General features: G+C 37.4%; 2 protein-coding genes across 2 annotated transcripts in view; both read right to left on the bottom strand.

The window, feature by feature from the left end:
- The window catches only part of LOC111619347 (protein toll-like), a 17,408-nt gene extending 10,976 nt beyond the window's left edge, over nt 1-6,432 (bottom strand). Inside the window, exons 1-2 of the mRNA XM_023361056.1 lie at nt 5,241-6,432; nt 4,617-5,144 (exon numbers count right to left, since the gene is read on the bottom strand). Coding sequence (XP_023216824.1) covers nt 4,617-5,144; nt 5,241-6,432 — 1,720 coding nt within the window. The remainder of the gene's footprint in view (nt 1-4,616; nt 5,145-5,240) is intronic.
- Nucleotides 6,433-7,932: 1,500 nt separating this feature from the next.
- LOC111619348 (protein toll-like) lies at nt 7,933-9,834 on the bottom strand. Its single transcript, XM_023361058.1, has 2 exons — nt 8,643-9,834; nt 7,933-8,546 (listed from the first exon to the last, which is right to left on the bottom strand). The coding sequence occupies exons 1-2, from the start codon at nt 9,832-9,834 to the stop codon at nt 7,933-7,935; spliced, it is 1,806 nt and encodes a 601-aa protein (XP_023216826.1).
- Nucleotides 9,835-14,381: the final 4,547 nt, after the last annotated feature.

The raw sequence follows: 14,381 nt of genomic DNA on the forward strand, positions 1-14,381 counted from the left end.
TCTTCCAGAGGAAGTAATTTTTCGGTGTCTATAATTGGGCTTATTTTTTAGAGGAGAATTTCAAAACATTCTCTTGTAAGTCTAAGGTTGTTTAAAATCGGTTGGCTTATAAAAAGGTAGAGTCTCTTCAATAAAAGTTTCTATCTTTTTTATTTTACCTTACTTTTCTTTTTTCTTTTTTCATTTTTCTACAATTATATCCACAATAAAATCATCCTCGTCCGATTCGGAATCAAGTAGTTATATCTGTAACGTAACATTTAAAATAGCAGCTTTGACAATATTATTTGCAGGAAACCGCCATATTTCTTGTTAGCGTTCGCGTTTACTTTCGAACTGGACATATAAGCACAAATACACATGCTGATGACGTCACTTCCGGTGTTCGGAAGTAGCACTATTAGCTCAGAAGTAAACGCACCCAAAGCGATCGCTTAATCTCGTTTACTTCCGGAATAGAAGGTGCATCGTTTACGTAATATTTTAATTCGAATTGCGGAAAGGTTTTTCTCGAATCAAATCATTCCGTATTAATTTATCGATAGAATCGGACGTAGGAGAAACGATATAAACAACGATTTTATCTTTTTCTCGTGTTACGGAATCAAAAGAGTGTTAAATTGATCACTCGGTGTGATAAACCCTGACGTAAGATAACTTTTCTAGTAATATAAATCAATTACTATAATACAACAAAGATTAAAACGTATACCGTAAAGAGTTTGGTTATTTCAGCCTACCATTGTCGCGTTTATCGCCGTACTCGGATGGTACGAAATGGCCCAAATTCATCGGTGAAGTAGACACCGACTCGAATACAAATATTTTCTCCCGAAAGGAGTTAGATACGTAACCGGTACGACTCTATCGCTAACGGGAAAAAGATGATGTACGGGGCAAAACACTACTACGCTCCGAGCAGGCGAGTGTTATGCGCTACCTTTCGCAATAATGGCGTAACGGCGTGTGTATTTGGCGCTATATCGTTGCGGCAGTAATTCGGTGAATATAATATATATTTTTTATAATTATATCCTTTTTTGTAAGAATTATATTTAATTAATTATTCTAACTTTTATGCCAGTGGATAACGCTACCTGTAAATGAGAAAATCGACTGTAATTAAAAATTAATTGATTTATAAAAATCCAATGGATATTTCGGCACGGCGTTGCTCGTATGTCCAACGTCAAACCTCAAATTGCTGCGGTTGGACGAAAACCGGTTATTTTGCATTTGTTTCTATAGAAAGGAATTTTGTTTATTTCGAATGTGCTGTAACAAATGTTACTTTTACAGAGTGAGGCAAATAAAAGTGACCCGAGTACAGGTATACCTCGTTTTACGTCGGTAATTGGTTCCAGGAAAACGACGTAAGTCGAATTTACTTGTCTCCGAATCTATTTGTCAGTAGGCTAAACCATAAATTACCATTTCCGGTTCTGTATTTTATTTATTAATGCATTTTTAATAATATATGGTTAATAAAAATCTATTTTAAGCTTACAAACAAATAAATTTTAGTTTTTAATATAGTACAGAAAAAAGTATTTTAAATTTACGAATGCGTGTACTGTACTGTAAATACAGAACATACTCGTATATATTTTAATATGATTTTATGTGCTTTAAACATTTTTCTAGTGATATTACGACTTCAATATTTGTGGCGGACAGACGTAAAGTCGAATAAAATGACTTAAACTTGATTTTTATTTTTCCATATACTTTTTTGACAAACGACGTATAATCGGGAACGATGTAACTGGAAACGACGTAAGTCGAGGTATGCCTGTACAAAGAAACACGGCGGAGGAAAGGAAATACAGTACTAACCTGACTATAGCGGATGTTGAAAGTGACCACCATTCGTTTCTTGGCACCTTTGGGCCATGGTCGGCGAGAGACACTGCGAACCAAACCCCAACCCTCTGATCGTGCGATGATATTTCGTGGAAGTTATGCGGATTCTCCGCTGCCCAGAACCTGCGATTCTGCGAGTTGACGTAACTACTCGGGTGAAACCGGGCTTCGTCAGACGTAAAGAAGAGATCCGTGTCCGAGCCATTCGTTGTTATCTCGGTGAACGGCCACTGGCAAAACTGGAGGTCTGCTGGTTATAATGCGTGAACAACAGACACTCGGTAGGAATGCGTGCGCGGGTCCAGGTGGGGTATTCGTCCGCACGATCGACGTGATACGCCGGTCTCTCGCGACAGGCGTCCGGTTGATTCGGTAGGATTCTGAAGCATTTTCTGGTAAACTGCAGCCACATTTTCTGGTGCGCGGACACGTTCCGGAATGTTTTTTGACTTGTTCAAAACAGATCCTGTCTGACGCCATTTTCGGACTAAGCGTTGCGCGGCACTCTTTGCTGGCACGTTGACACCATTAAACCGCTCAACAAACAACTGACCACACCGTTTCCACCACTTTGTTGTCGCGTAGCTTTCCACGACGAACTCCCGCTGCTCCACTGTGAGTACCATCGTCCTCTTTCCACTGCTCCACTCGCACTGACACAGCCCGCTCTACCCTCTGAACCGGTGTGGATCACGTGGCGGGCGTACACGTGGTATGCGCGTCACGGGGTGTGGTTATACGCATAAATTTACGTCTAATCGTATCCACTGGTCCGGGCCACTTTTATTTGCCCCATTTTGTATATGCTTTTGTGGTGAATTTTGTTCAAGTATTATATTCGAAAATGTCTAATAATTATATAATAAAGCTGTAATTCAATGGCAAAGTAAATATTGAAATTCGACAATAAAACAATACTTTATATACAGAAAGAACAGAAATGAAAGTAACAATCTGTAAATCAGAAAATTTATTATTAAAATTTGTATTCTGTGTAACACATCGTTGCTATTTCTATAACAATTAATATTATTTTCAATGGAGAATCTCCGGCGATTCGTTTCGAGATTAGCTGCTTTCAATTTGTTGAAAAGCTTTTGAAAATCGTTAACTTAAGTAAGAAAGTCGGACTCTTTAACACATTTTTAGAAATTAATATTTTAAAATGAAAATATAGATAAAAGAGCAGGCTACATGACCCCTTATTAATTAATTAATTCATTAATTAAATTAATTTTTTACATCTTTTTAGTTCACAGAGCATTTGTGATTTAAGGGTTGGCGCTTTGTGAAGAAATTAAATTACCGTAAACTTTTTGAACTGACATTGCCAAAGAAACCGTTTTTACCCCAAGGCGGGTGTAATGGGTCATAATCGGTTTCCGTATGGTGTGAAATAAATCGCGCGGTTTTCAATCTCGATCATCGACCTAACTAAACACAAATGCGGTATATTCAAATAGTTTAAATTAGCACGAATCAAAAACATTTCCTATACTTCGGATGTAGAAAGAAGGCTCTTTTATTGCTCTCAAAGCAGAAACAGACAAAAGTAAAAATAAGTGCTCTGTTCCTTCCTTATCCTCTTTGTGTAACCCAGAGGATCTATGGTTTGATTTCTCTGGACGTACCTCTAAAAATTTCACTTTTATTTTATTATTTTGCCAATGGCTGCGAAAGCGTTTAACCCGGTGAAGAGCCAGAAGCCGGGTTCCTGTCTAGTTACTCCTCGCTAAGTAACGGCTCTGGTTGTCGGCCGAAATCCTAGCCAATCCCGAGCCTGATTTGGGATATTTTTGCCAGCCCTTACTTTTATTCGTGTCTTACTGTTTATTTATTAATTTCCCGATTGTTATAACAAAGGGGAAAGTATGGCTATCCGGGAACAATGACCCCGTTTTAGATTTTCACATTTTTGGGCTCGGGGGAACTCGAGCTCAAAAATGTGAAAATCTCGTGGGGCACGCTTTTATTCTTGTCTTGTATCAGATAGTTGGACCGAGCTTCTAATGTATTTGGGCACGAGACCTTTTATGGGATAACATTTTTAACAACAAACTAGTAAATTAGCTAATAAAATACTGATTTGTTAAAGTTTACAACTTTCTCTCTGCGTTTGTTTCGTTCATTTATCATTTGTTTCTTAAAATAATTTTGTAAGATGGTATTTGTAGAATTTTATATAAGAAGTTTATATATTTTATAACAAAATCTGTCGTATGTCTTTCTGAACAAATATCATTACTTAAGCAGGTGTTGCCTCTTGCCCCTGAGTAATTAAATATCATTTAATTACAAATGCGTTTCTATTTCATTGTTTTTGTATTAGTGTAGAAAGGAAACTACTGGAGTCAACTGTTGGGAATAATTCATTGTAAATAATGTTAAATTGAAAGTCCAAGCCTTATATCACTCGTGTAAGTTATACAACGTTGAGTTAACAATTTGTTTTTATTTACAGAAAATGGCCGAAACACACAAAAGACAACAGAAATATGGCAAATATCTCAACGCAGCTCGACATTATTGACATAATTCCCAGAAATAGTTTATTACATATTTCAATACCTGGAAGATGCAGAATTACACGCGTGCAGACAAATCTGTGCCGTCAAAGTTGTGTTCTCACAAGATATTGATTTATCACTACGTACACCCCGAGGCTACCTAAAATTCAATAGAAATATTTTCTTCGGAGTCCATTGTTGTTTTTCTTGATGTTTCGTTACAGTTGTCGGAAGAAACAATTTTACTAAACGAAGAATTGTGTGAATCTCTCCCGCAGAAGACTTCGGAAAAATCCATTATCTTTTGTCCGTTTCTGACTAGCCAGTCCTTAGTGAAGAGTGAATCGCAGTCGCAGTTCCAATTGTTTCCCGATAAGGAAATCTTAAATTGGGAGGAAACGTCCATCAACTTCATTACAGTTTCCGGAAGTTCTGATAGATAATTTTCGCGTAAAGACAGGAAATTGAGGCTGGGTGGCAACGCGAAACCCGTTAAACGCTTTAAGAGATTGTGACTGAGGTCTAAATGGGTCACATTCCTCCACGTGTCGCAATCTATTCTCGAAATTTCTGTAATGAAATTATAACTCAAATCCACAATAGCAGCATTATCGACGAGGAATTCGGGAACATTTTCTAGCTCCTTTTTGGCACAGTTTACCTTTACGACATTTTCATCTTTGAAGCATTGGCAGTTAACCGGGCAGTGTCTTCTTAAAGGGTAGAAAACTTTATCATCGAGCACTTTCTTGTCTTCTCCGTAACAATTTAAATCTTTTATATTTGGAAAAATTTCCAGAGATATTTCTAAATTTGACTTCAACGTGTATAGAAACGGTTGAAGTTCATTGTCGCAAACTAAACGATTACCTTCTAGATCGTAGAAAGGCATGTTCAGCCCATAAAGCCAGTGATCCAGGTAAATAGTTTTTATATTGCAGTTAGACAATCGAAATCCCATGTAATTTGGCGTGTAAATTGGCAGTTTTACAGTTTCGAAGTCGTTATCCGAAAGGTCGACGTGAGTCAATTCGTGTCTTGTCCAATTAATGGGCGGCCATTCTGTCAAACTTGCATTTTTCATCTTCAGATGATCCAGGCTCTGGCTAATTTCAAAAGAAATGTTAGAAAATGCGTTATGAGAGAGATCGAGATACTTCAAGTGATTCAGCGGCTGCAAGGTATTTTCGGATATAAATGTGATGCTATTATGCGACAAATCGACGTACTGCAATGACGTCAAACCCGAGAAAATGTCTCGGGGAAGACTTTTCAAACGATTCTTATCCAGCCTTATTGTAAGTAGTTTAGAAAGTCCGCGGAAAATTCCTCTCGGAAGTGTTGATATTTCGTTACTCGTAAAGTAAATATATTCCAGATTCTTATTGTTTCTGAACAGTTTTGATGGAAGATGGGCAATTTGATTTTCGTCAAAACACACTTTTGTCAAGTTTCTCGCATCGGAAAATAAAACTTCGTCGATTGAAGAAAAGGAACAACTGCAGGCGTAAAATTTCTCCAGTTTGTGCAGTCCTTTCAGAAATTGAGCGGGTATTCGATCCAATTCATTGTTTGATTCGATAGAAAATGTTCTTAATTTAGAAAGATCTCGCAACAAGTCACTAGGTAAATACTTGATTCTATTTCTGTTCAAATTCAAATACTCCAATCGGGTGAGATTTCTAAAGACCGAAGAAGGAACCGATTGAAAGCCGTTAGCATTTAAGTCCAATTTTTGAAGATTGCAAAGACCATAAAACAAATCTTCGTGTAAAAGTTTTAAAGGACCCCACGTAATATACAATTCAGAAAGATTTGTCAACTTCTGGAAAGATTTACGAGATAATGAAGTAAAGTTATAGTTTTCGATCTTTAAAGAGATAAGCGAAGGGACATTCTGAAAATTCAAATGAAATAATCCACCGGTTCTTATGCCTCCAATTTCGACAGATTTCAGTGCTGGCATATTAGTAAAAGATAGAACTCCGTAATCTCCAGTGCTAATGACGACCCGAACGATTGCGCGACCCGAAACAAATCGACCCACCTCGAACTCCGGCATGTAGCAGTCGGTAAAATGCACCCTTTTCGCAGTCTTAACGTCCAAACATCGCAGCAAACGATAGTCGATTGTCTCTCGATAGCATTTGACCGATAACAATTCGTCGTAGATTTCGACGGAGGAAAATTTGTTAGATTTGTAGCACGTACCCGCTGACGACACGCAAGAGGATTTTCTCCATTGTTTCCAGAAGTCTTCGCAACAGATTACGACGATACATAAATAAGGAAAAATGATTAAGAATCTCATTTCTTCTTTCACCAGTTTTTATTCCGCTATTCTTCTAACATTCGACAAATCTCGAATCGTAAGCTGCTATCGTCTCCCGTGTCTTTCGAGCAACTCCTTATATACGATGAACTTTCTTCCTTTTAATTAATAAATGAAGAAGAAATGACGATTCGATAGTTTACGCTGCATAAACAAACCCTAATTACCGAGTCTGTATTTATTTCTACATTCGTTTATATTCGTGTCAAAATAAACAATAAATTATTTATCGACTGGGAATTTGTGTTATTGGAAATGAGAACAGAATGGAACCAGACAAAATATTTATTCTAATTTGTTTACAACAGCGTAGTTATAAATGCGATCATCGAACGAACAAGATAAAAGTGTCTTCTACGATGTATAAATTGGAAGTATTACAATTTCGAAACGATTCGACGAAAGACCAACACTAAGAAAGTTGTGTTGGCTCCAGTTTATCTCGAGCCATTCCCGAATTTGTCAAATCCGAATTTGCCACATCCGAATTTGTCAAATCGACATATTTTAGCTGTTTGCTGGATGGAAAAGGAGGTCGACAGGAAATCTTGTTGATATTGTTAGCACTAGGTGAGAGAATCTGTAAATTAAGTGTAGAAAAGATAATTTTAGGTAACATTGTAATCCGATATACGCGAAGGCCAGTGGGCAAATCGAGAAAAAATCTTCACATAAACTATATAAATATCTTTCCAAATAAAGCATTACAACGCGTAGTGGTCAAATATCATGAAGGCCACGACACGAATTCCGCTTTGTGGTCGTTTTTTTTTCGCTCAATGAGCGATTTCGGTCTTTGATCCTAACATATATAAATAAGAAATAAATAATTAATTAAATCTGTTTATAAATATTTGTGACTTTCAGAAAGTTCAATAATTTATCTAGATTTGGCCTCTCGCCCAGAATCTCTTTAAAACTTGCATTTCCAAAATGCTGTCTACGAATCCTCTCAGAGGCAATGCAGTTGCACAGTATGTGCTTAACANACAACGTTGAGTTAACAATTTGTTTTTATTTACGGAAAATGGCCGAAACACACAAAAGACAACAGAAATATGGCAAATATCTCAACGCAGCTCGACATTATTGACATAATTCCCAGAAATAGTTTATTACATATTTCAATACCTGGAAGATGCAGAATTACACGCGTGCAGACAAATCTGTGCCGTCAAAGTTGTGTTCTCACAAGATATTGATTTATCACTACGTACACCCCGAGGCTACCTAAAATTCAATAGAAATATTTTCTTCGGAGTCCATTGTTGTTTTTCTTGATGTTTCGTTACAGTTGTCGGAAGAAACAATTTTACTAAACGAAGAATTGTGTGAATCTCTCCCGCAGAAGACTTCGGAAAAATCCATTATCTTTTGTCCGTTTCTGACTAGCCAGTCCTTAGTGAAGAGTGAATCGCAGTCGCAGTTCCAATTGTTTCCCGATAAGGAAATCTTAAATTGGGAGGAAACGTCCATCAACTTCATTACAGTTTCCGGAAGTTCTGATAGATAATTTTCGCGTAAAGACAGGAAATTGAGGCTGGGTGGCAACGCGAAACCCGTTAAACGCTTTAAGAGATTGTGACTGAGGTCTAAATGGGTCACATTCCTCCACGTGTCGCAATCTATTCTCGAAATTTCTGTAATGAAATTATAACTCAAATCCACAATAGCAGCATTATCGACGAGGAATTCGGGAACATTTTCTAGCTCCTTTTTGGCACAGTTTACCTTTACGACATTTTCATCTTTGAAGCATTGGCAGTTAACCGGGCAGTGTCTTCTTAAAGGGTAGAAAACTTTATCATCGAGCACTTTCTTGTCTTCTCCGTAACAATTTAAATCTTTTATATTTGGAAAAATTTCCAGAGATATTTCTAAATTTGACTTCAACGTGTATAGAAACGGTTGAAGTTCATTGTCGCAAACTAAACGATTACCTTCTAGATCGTAGAAAGGCATGTTCAGCCCATAAAGCCAGTGATCCAGGTAAATAGTTTTTATATTGCAGTTAGACAATCGAAATCCCATGTAATTTGGCGTGTAAATTGGCAGTTTTACAGTTTCGAAGTCGTTATCCGAAAGGTCGACGTGAGTCAATTCGTGTCTTGTCCAATTAATGGGCGGCCATTCTGTCAAACTTGCATTTTTCATCTTCAGATGATCCAGGCTCTGGCTAATTTCAAAAGAAATGTTAGAAAATGCGTTATGAGAGAGATCGAGATACTTCAAGTGATTCAGCGGCTGCAAGGTATTTTCGGATATAAATGTGATGCTATTATGCGACAAATCGACGTACTGCAATGACGTCAAACCCGAGAAAATGTCTCGGGGAAGACTTTTCAAACGATTCTTATCCAGCCTTATTGTAAGTAGTTTAGAAAGTCCGCGGAAAATTCCTCTCGGAAGTGTTGATATTTCGTTACTCGTAAAGTAAATATATTCCAGATTCTTATTGTTTCTGAACAGTTTTGATGGAAGATGGGCAATTTGATTTTCGTCAAAACACACTTTTGTCAAGTTTCTCGCATCGGAAAATAAAACTTCGTCGATTGAAGAAAAGGAACAACTGCAGGCGTAAAATTTCTCCAGTTTGTGCAGTCCTTTCAGAAATTGAGCGGGTATTCGATCCAATTCATTGTTTGATTCGATAGAAAATGTTCTTAATTTAGAAAGATCTCGCAACAAGTCACTAGGTAAATACTTGATTCTATTTCTGTTCAAATTCAAATACTCCAATCGGGTGAGATTTCTAAAGACCGAAGAAGGAACCGATTGAAAGCCGTTAGCATTTAAGTCCAATTTTTGAAGATTGCAAAGACCATAAAACAAATCTTCGTGTAAAAGTTTTAAAGGACCCCACGTAATATACAATTCAGAAAGATTTGTCAACTTCTGGAAAGATTTACGAGATAATGAAGTAAAGTTATAGTTTTCGATCTTTAAAGAGATAAGCGAAGGGACATTCTGAAAATTCAAATGAAATAATCCACCGGTTCTTATGCCTCCAATTTCGACAGATTTCAGTGCTGGCATATTAGTAAAAGATAGAACTCCGTAATCTCCAGTGCTAATGACGACCCGAACGATTGCGCGACCCGAAACAAATCGACCCACCTCGAACTCCGGCATGTAGCAGTCGGTAAAATGCACCCTTTTCGCAGTCTTAACGTCCAAACATCGCAGCAAACGATAGTCGATTGTCTCTCGATAGCATTTGACCGATAACAATTCGTCGTAGATTTCGACGGAGGAAAATTTGTTAGATTTGTAGCACGTACCCGCTGACGACACGCAAGAGGATTTTCTCCATTGTTTCCAGAAGTCTTCGCAACAGATTACGACGATACATAAATAAGGAAAAATGATTAAGAATCTCATTTCTTCTTTCACCAGTTTTTATTCCGCTATTCTTCTAACATTCGACAAATCTCGAATCGTAAGCTGCTATCGTCTCCCGTGTCTTTCGAGCAACTCCTTATATACGATGAACTTTCTTCCTTTTAATTAATAAATGAAGAAGAAATGACGATTCGATAGTTTACGCTGCATAAACAAACCCTAATTACCGAGTCTGTATTTATTTCTACATTCGTTTATATTCGTGTCAAAATAAACAATAAATTATTTATCGACTGGGAATTTGTGTTATTGGAAATGAGAACAGAATGGAACCAGACAAAATATTTATTCTAATTTGTTTACAACAGCGTAGTTATAAATGCGATCATCGAACGAACAAGATAAAAGTGTCTTCTACGATGTATAAATTGGAAGTATTACAATTTCGAAACGATTCGACGAAAGACCAACACTAAGAAAGTTGTGTTGGCTCCAGTTTATCTCGAGCCATTCCCGAATTTGTCAAATCCGAATTTGCCACATCCGAATTTGTCAAATCGACATATTTTAGCTGTTTGCTGGATGGAAAAGGAGGTCGACAGGAAATCTTGTTGATATTGTTAGCACTAGGTGAGAGAATCTGTAAATTAAGTGTAGAAAAGATAATTTTAGGTAACATTGTAATCCGATATACGCGAAGGCCAGTGGGCAAATCGAGAAAAAATCTTCACATAAACTATATAAATATCTTTCCAAATAAAGCATTACAACGCGTAGTGGTCAAATATCATGAAGGCCACGACACGAATTCCGCTTTGTGGTCGTTTTTTTTTCGCTCAATGAGCGATTTCGGTCTTTGATCCTAACATATATAAATAAGAAATAAATAATTAATTAAATCTGTTTATAAATATTTGTGACTTTCAGAAAGTTCAATAATTTATCAAGATTCGGCCTCTCGCCCAGAATCTCTTTAAAACTTGCATTTCCAAAATGCTGTCTACGAATCCTCTCAGAGGCAATGAGTTGATCAGTAGGCCTATGTGCTCAACTCTTACGGTACAGTTGCAATATTGGCTGGTTATCACTCTTCAAATGTTATTAATGAGTCAATGGAGTATGCCCAATTCTCAAACGAGTAAGAATAACCTCAGATCTCCTGTCATACCGATTATTATGTGTCCAATTTTCTATCATAGGTTTGATCTCGTGTAGTTTATTGTGGACTTGTGCGTTCCACACAATTCGCCATCTTTCCGCTAGTCGTTTTTTTAATGACTAGCTTCAAATCACCTCCTTCAATACGCATTGTATGCTGAGAAGGACTTGCTGACTTTGCAGCTGCGTCAGCTTCTTCGTTCCCTCTAACACCTACGTGGCCTGGGACCCAACAAAATTTTACAAAAAAATTACTCGCAGTAAGATGGCAAAAGAGTTTATGAATTTTAATCACTATAGAGTGAGAACTATGTTCACAGGAGATCAAAGCCTGAAGGGCAGTAACTGAGTCAGTGTAAATCACGCAGCGACGATGATCTTTCTTAATTACGTATTTTAAGACTAGGTAAATAGCCTGCAGCTCTGCAGTAAAGATGGAAGAATTCGGTGCAATTTGTACTGCCACGGTTTCGTCCACGGTTTGCAGTTTACTGAGAAGCTGTCTACAGACGTAACTGTAGACAGCTTCTCAGTAAACTGCTTTAAGCTAAAGTCAACATTTACCACAGGAGTTGACCAAGATGATATACTATCGACCTCGGCCTGTGAAATGTTGCTTATGTCCAAGTCAATCGTGCTGCTTACATTCTCCATTCTTTTGTCGAATGTAGAGACACTACTTCTGCGGGCTGCAAATAGTCTCATTTGTAAAATTTATTGGACTGAGAAATGCAGATACCATCAACTAATTAGCATCGAGAATCAGTTGAAATTCTGTGTTGAAATCAAGTATTTTGATTTGCATAAAACAGTGTTTATAAACAGCTCTACGATTGTTTCCTTTATAAAGCAAAACATCTCCAACAATTTAAATAAACCAACTTTACCAGGCAACACACATTAGTGCCAAGACACGTTTTGTCTGGTGGTATGTAGTTTTTTGCTTTGTGTATATGTATAATCTATAATTATAGTATATATTATAATTATATTATTGCTGCAATTACATGTATATATACAAATATGAGTGAAAAAAAGGAAGCGCAGAGGTATTAATGAACCCAACATAAGTGAATAGAGTTTCTTTGTAATTAATACTAGAGCAGAAACTTGTTTAGATGTTGCAGCATCTGCTACCTCTACAGTTTCGTTTCTTATTTCTATTCTGTGCTAATGGAATCTTGTAATTTATAATTCTTTAACGGATTGCTTGTTCCTGATAATATTATTTTATATATTAAAGATACAGAAGTGTCAAATATGTTTACTTAAATCAGTGGTGCCAAAATTTTATCTTTTCGATAGACGGGCCACGTCCACCAGTAGCGAACGGACAAAACCATTGAAACACTGCTGTTCACGGGTTCGTGCCTGACTAATGGGTTGTCTTGGTGTTTTGTGAGTTTTCCTCGCATGTCTAACACCTAAAGAGAAGCCAGTTTTCCATAGAAAGTTCACCCGGAAGGCATTCCTATTGGCAGAGCACCCACGTGTTGCGTTGCCTTATCCCATGCTAATCCTACAATCTTAAGCAGGACACAAATAAGTCAGTAAATTTGCAATCTGGATAATGCTGTCATTATTATATTTTTCAGCTGGATTACGAAAAAAGGCAACCCAGACGAAGAGGAGAGGGGCACGTGTCCCAAGTNGTGCTGATGATTTCTGCTTCCATTTTCTTTATCTAATAATCTTTGCTCCTCTTTATCCTTCTACAAAACGCCCGGTTAACAAGTGTAATATATATTAAAAATATAGAATATTGTAAAAAAACTACTGTACAATGCTAAGTAACAATGAAAGTTTTAAGTAACAATGGAAGTGTCAACAATGGAATTGTTACGTAACAATGGAATTGTTAAGAGAAAGCGACGTGCAATACGCAGATGCAGTTTTTTTCGTTTTTGCGGGAAATCGAACATACTTTTAGACTCATCTAAAAATTCTCTAACTAGTCTGGAAACAAGGGGACCCAATTCTTGCATTCTGTGAAAACGGGTAAGGTTGACTGTAATCTTTATCTTAGTTATCGTTACTTTTGCCCGAGCAACGCCGGGCCCACCTGCTAGTATCTTTATAAAATTGTAAATGGTAGCACGCAGGTTACTAATTCTTCACTAGATGAGCTTAAGAACGTTTATTATAGAAAAGTATTCATTGAACAAAATTTGTCGCGATAATATTAAACGAGGTAAGTCTCGTGTAAGAATCGAATACGTGTTTGTACTGGGAGATTGAATCTGACCATACGGAGCCTGACCACACATTTATCTTTAGATCATGATTTGAACTATGGCAGTCGGCAACCCTAAGAAGCTTTATTTATACTCTGATATATTAATTGATTTACTCCAATTACGTTAGATTGTATTACATTCTCGTTTCGAAATTACAAACGAATACCACCGACTGTATATTAGTACCTCTCATTAAGAAATCTTTCAGAAATGCATTATAAAATTTTAATATTCCATCATTACGATATTAAAAATTTAATACAATCTTTGCCATGCACGTGTTATTCTATAATAGACGCAGAATCACCGAACAAAAGATAAATTTTCGGCTTTATATCTTTATTTTAAACCCGGCTTCAACCTCGGATGAGACAGCTGCCTCCGAGGATCTGTATTACGTTACGGAAACTGCTCTTGACGAAGCTCTGAATACTCCTCCCAGTGGCCCGTTATTCTATGGGCAAAAAGGGTAATTACCTAAAGCACCCACCAACAGGGAGCCCCAAACCAATATTTTATAAGAAAACACTTTCTTCTGATATCTGAAGTCAACGCTGTGCATGGAACCCGTAATTCAAATTCACCTGGGTCCCATGAAGCTATAACACGCCACTGACTCCTCCTGTGGGTCTTCGCTAATGTGACCAGACGTCCCGAATTAGGCGGAACAGTTCGGCTTTTTAATATCCAATTTATAGAAACAATGGTTAAGGGTGCGACTGTAGAGAGCGAGAGTTGCGAACGATATACTTCTTGCAAAGGAAAACCATGCACAAGCGAGAAAAGAGAAATCTCGCTGGCGAGAGAGAATTTCTGGATCTCGCTAGGTTTGATATTTATCGCGTCTTGCTCCTTCTAGCCGCATATTATCGCTCGCTCGCGTCTGCATTAACTGCCAATTGCCCAGTCGACAGGAATCGATCACGTGACTCATCTGTTATC

The sequence above is a fragment of the Centruroides sculpturatus genome, unplaced genomic scaffold (genome assembly GCF_000671375.1).
Source record: "Centruroides sculpturatus isolate CEXI.00-Female unplaced genomic scaffold, Cexi_2.0 scaffold174, whole genome shotgun sequence".
NCBI lineage: Eukaryota > Metazoa > Arthropoda > Arachnida > Scorpiones > Buthidae > Centruroides > Centruroides sculpturatus.

What these genes read in the sequence shown, in the direction of transcription:
- LOC111619348 (XM_023361058.1), bottom strand. Translation starts at nt 9,834, where the DNA reads ATGCCGGAGTTCGAGGTGGGTCGATTTGTTTCGGGTCGCGCAATCGTT. An exon ending in GCCTTTCTACGATCTAGAAG is followed by an intron (nt 8,547 to 8,642) that starts GTAATCGTTTAG and finishes CAAATATAAAAG; the next exon opens with ATTTAAATTGTTACGGAGAA.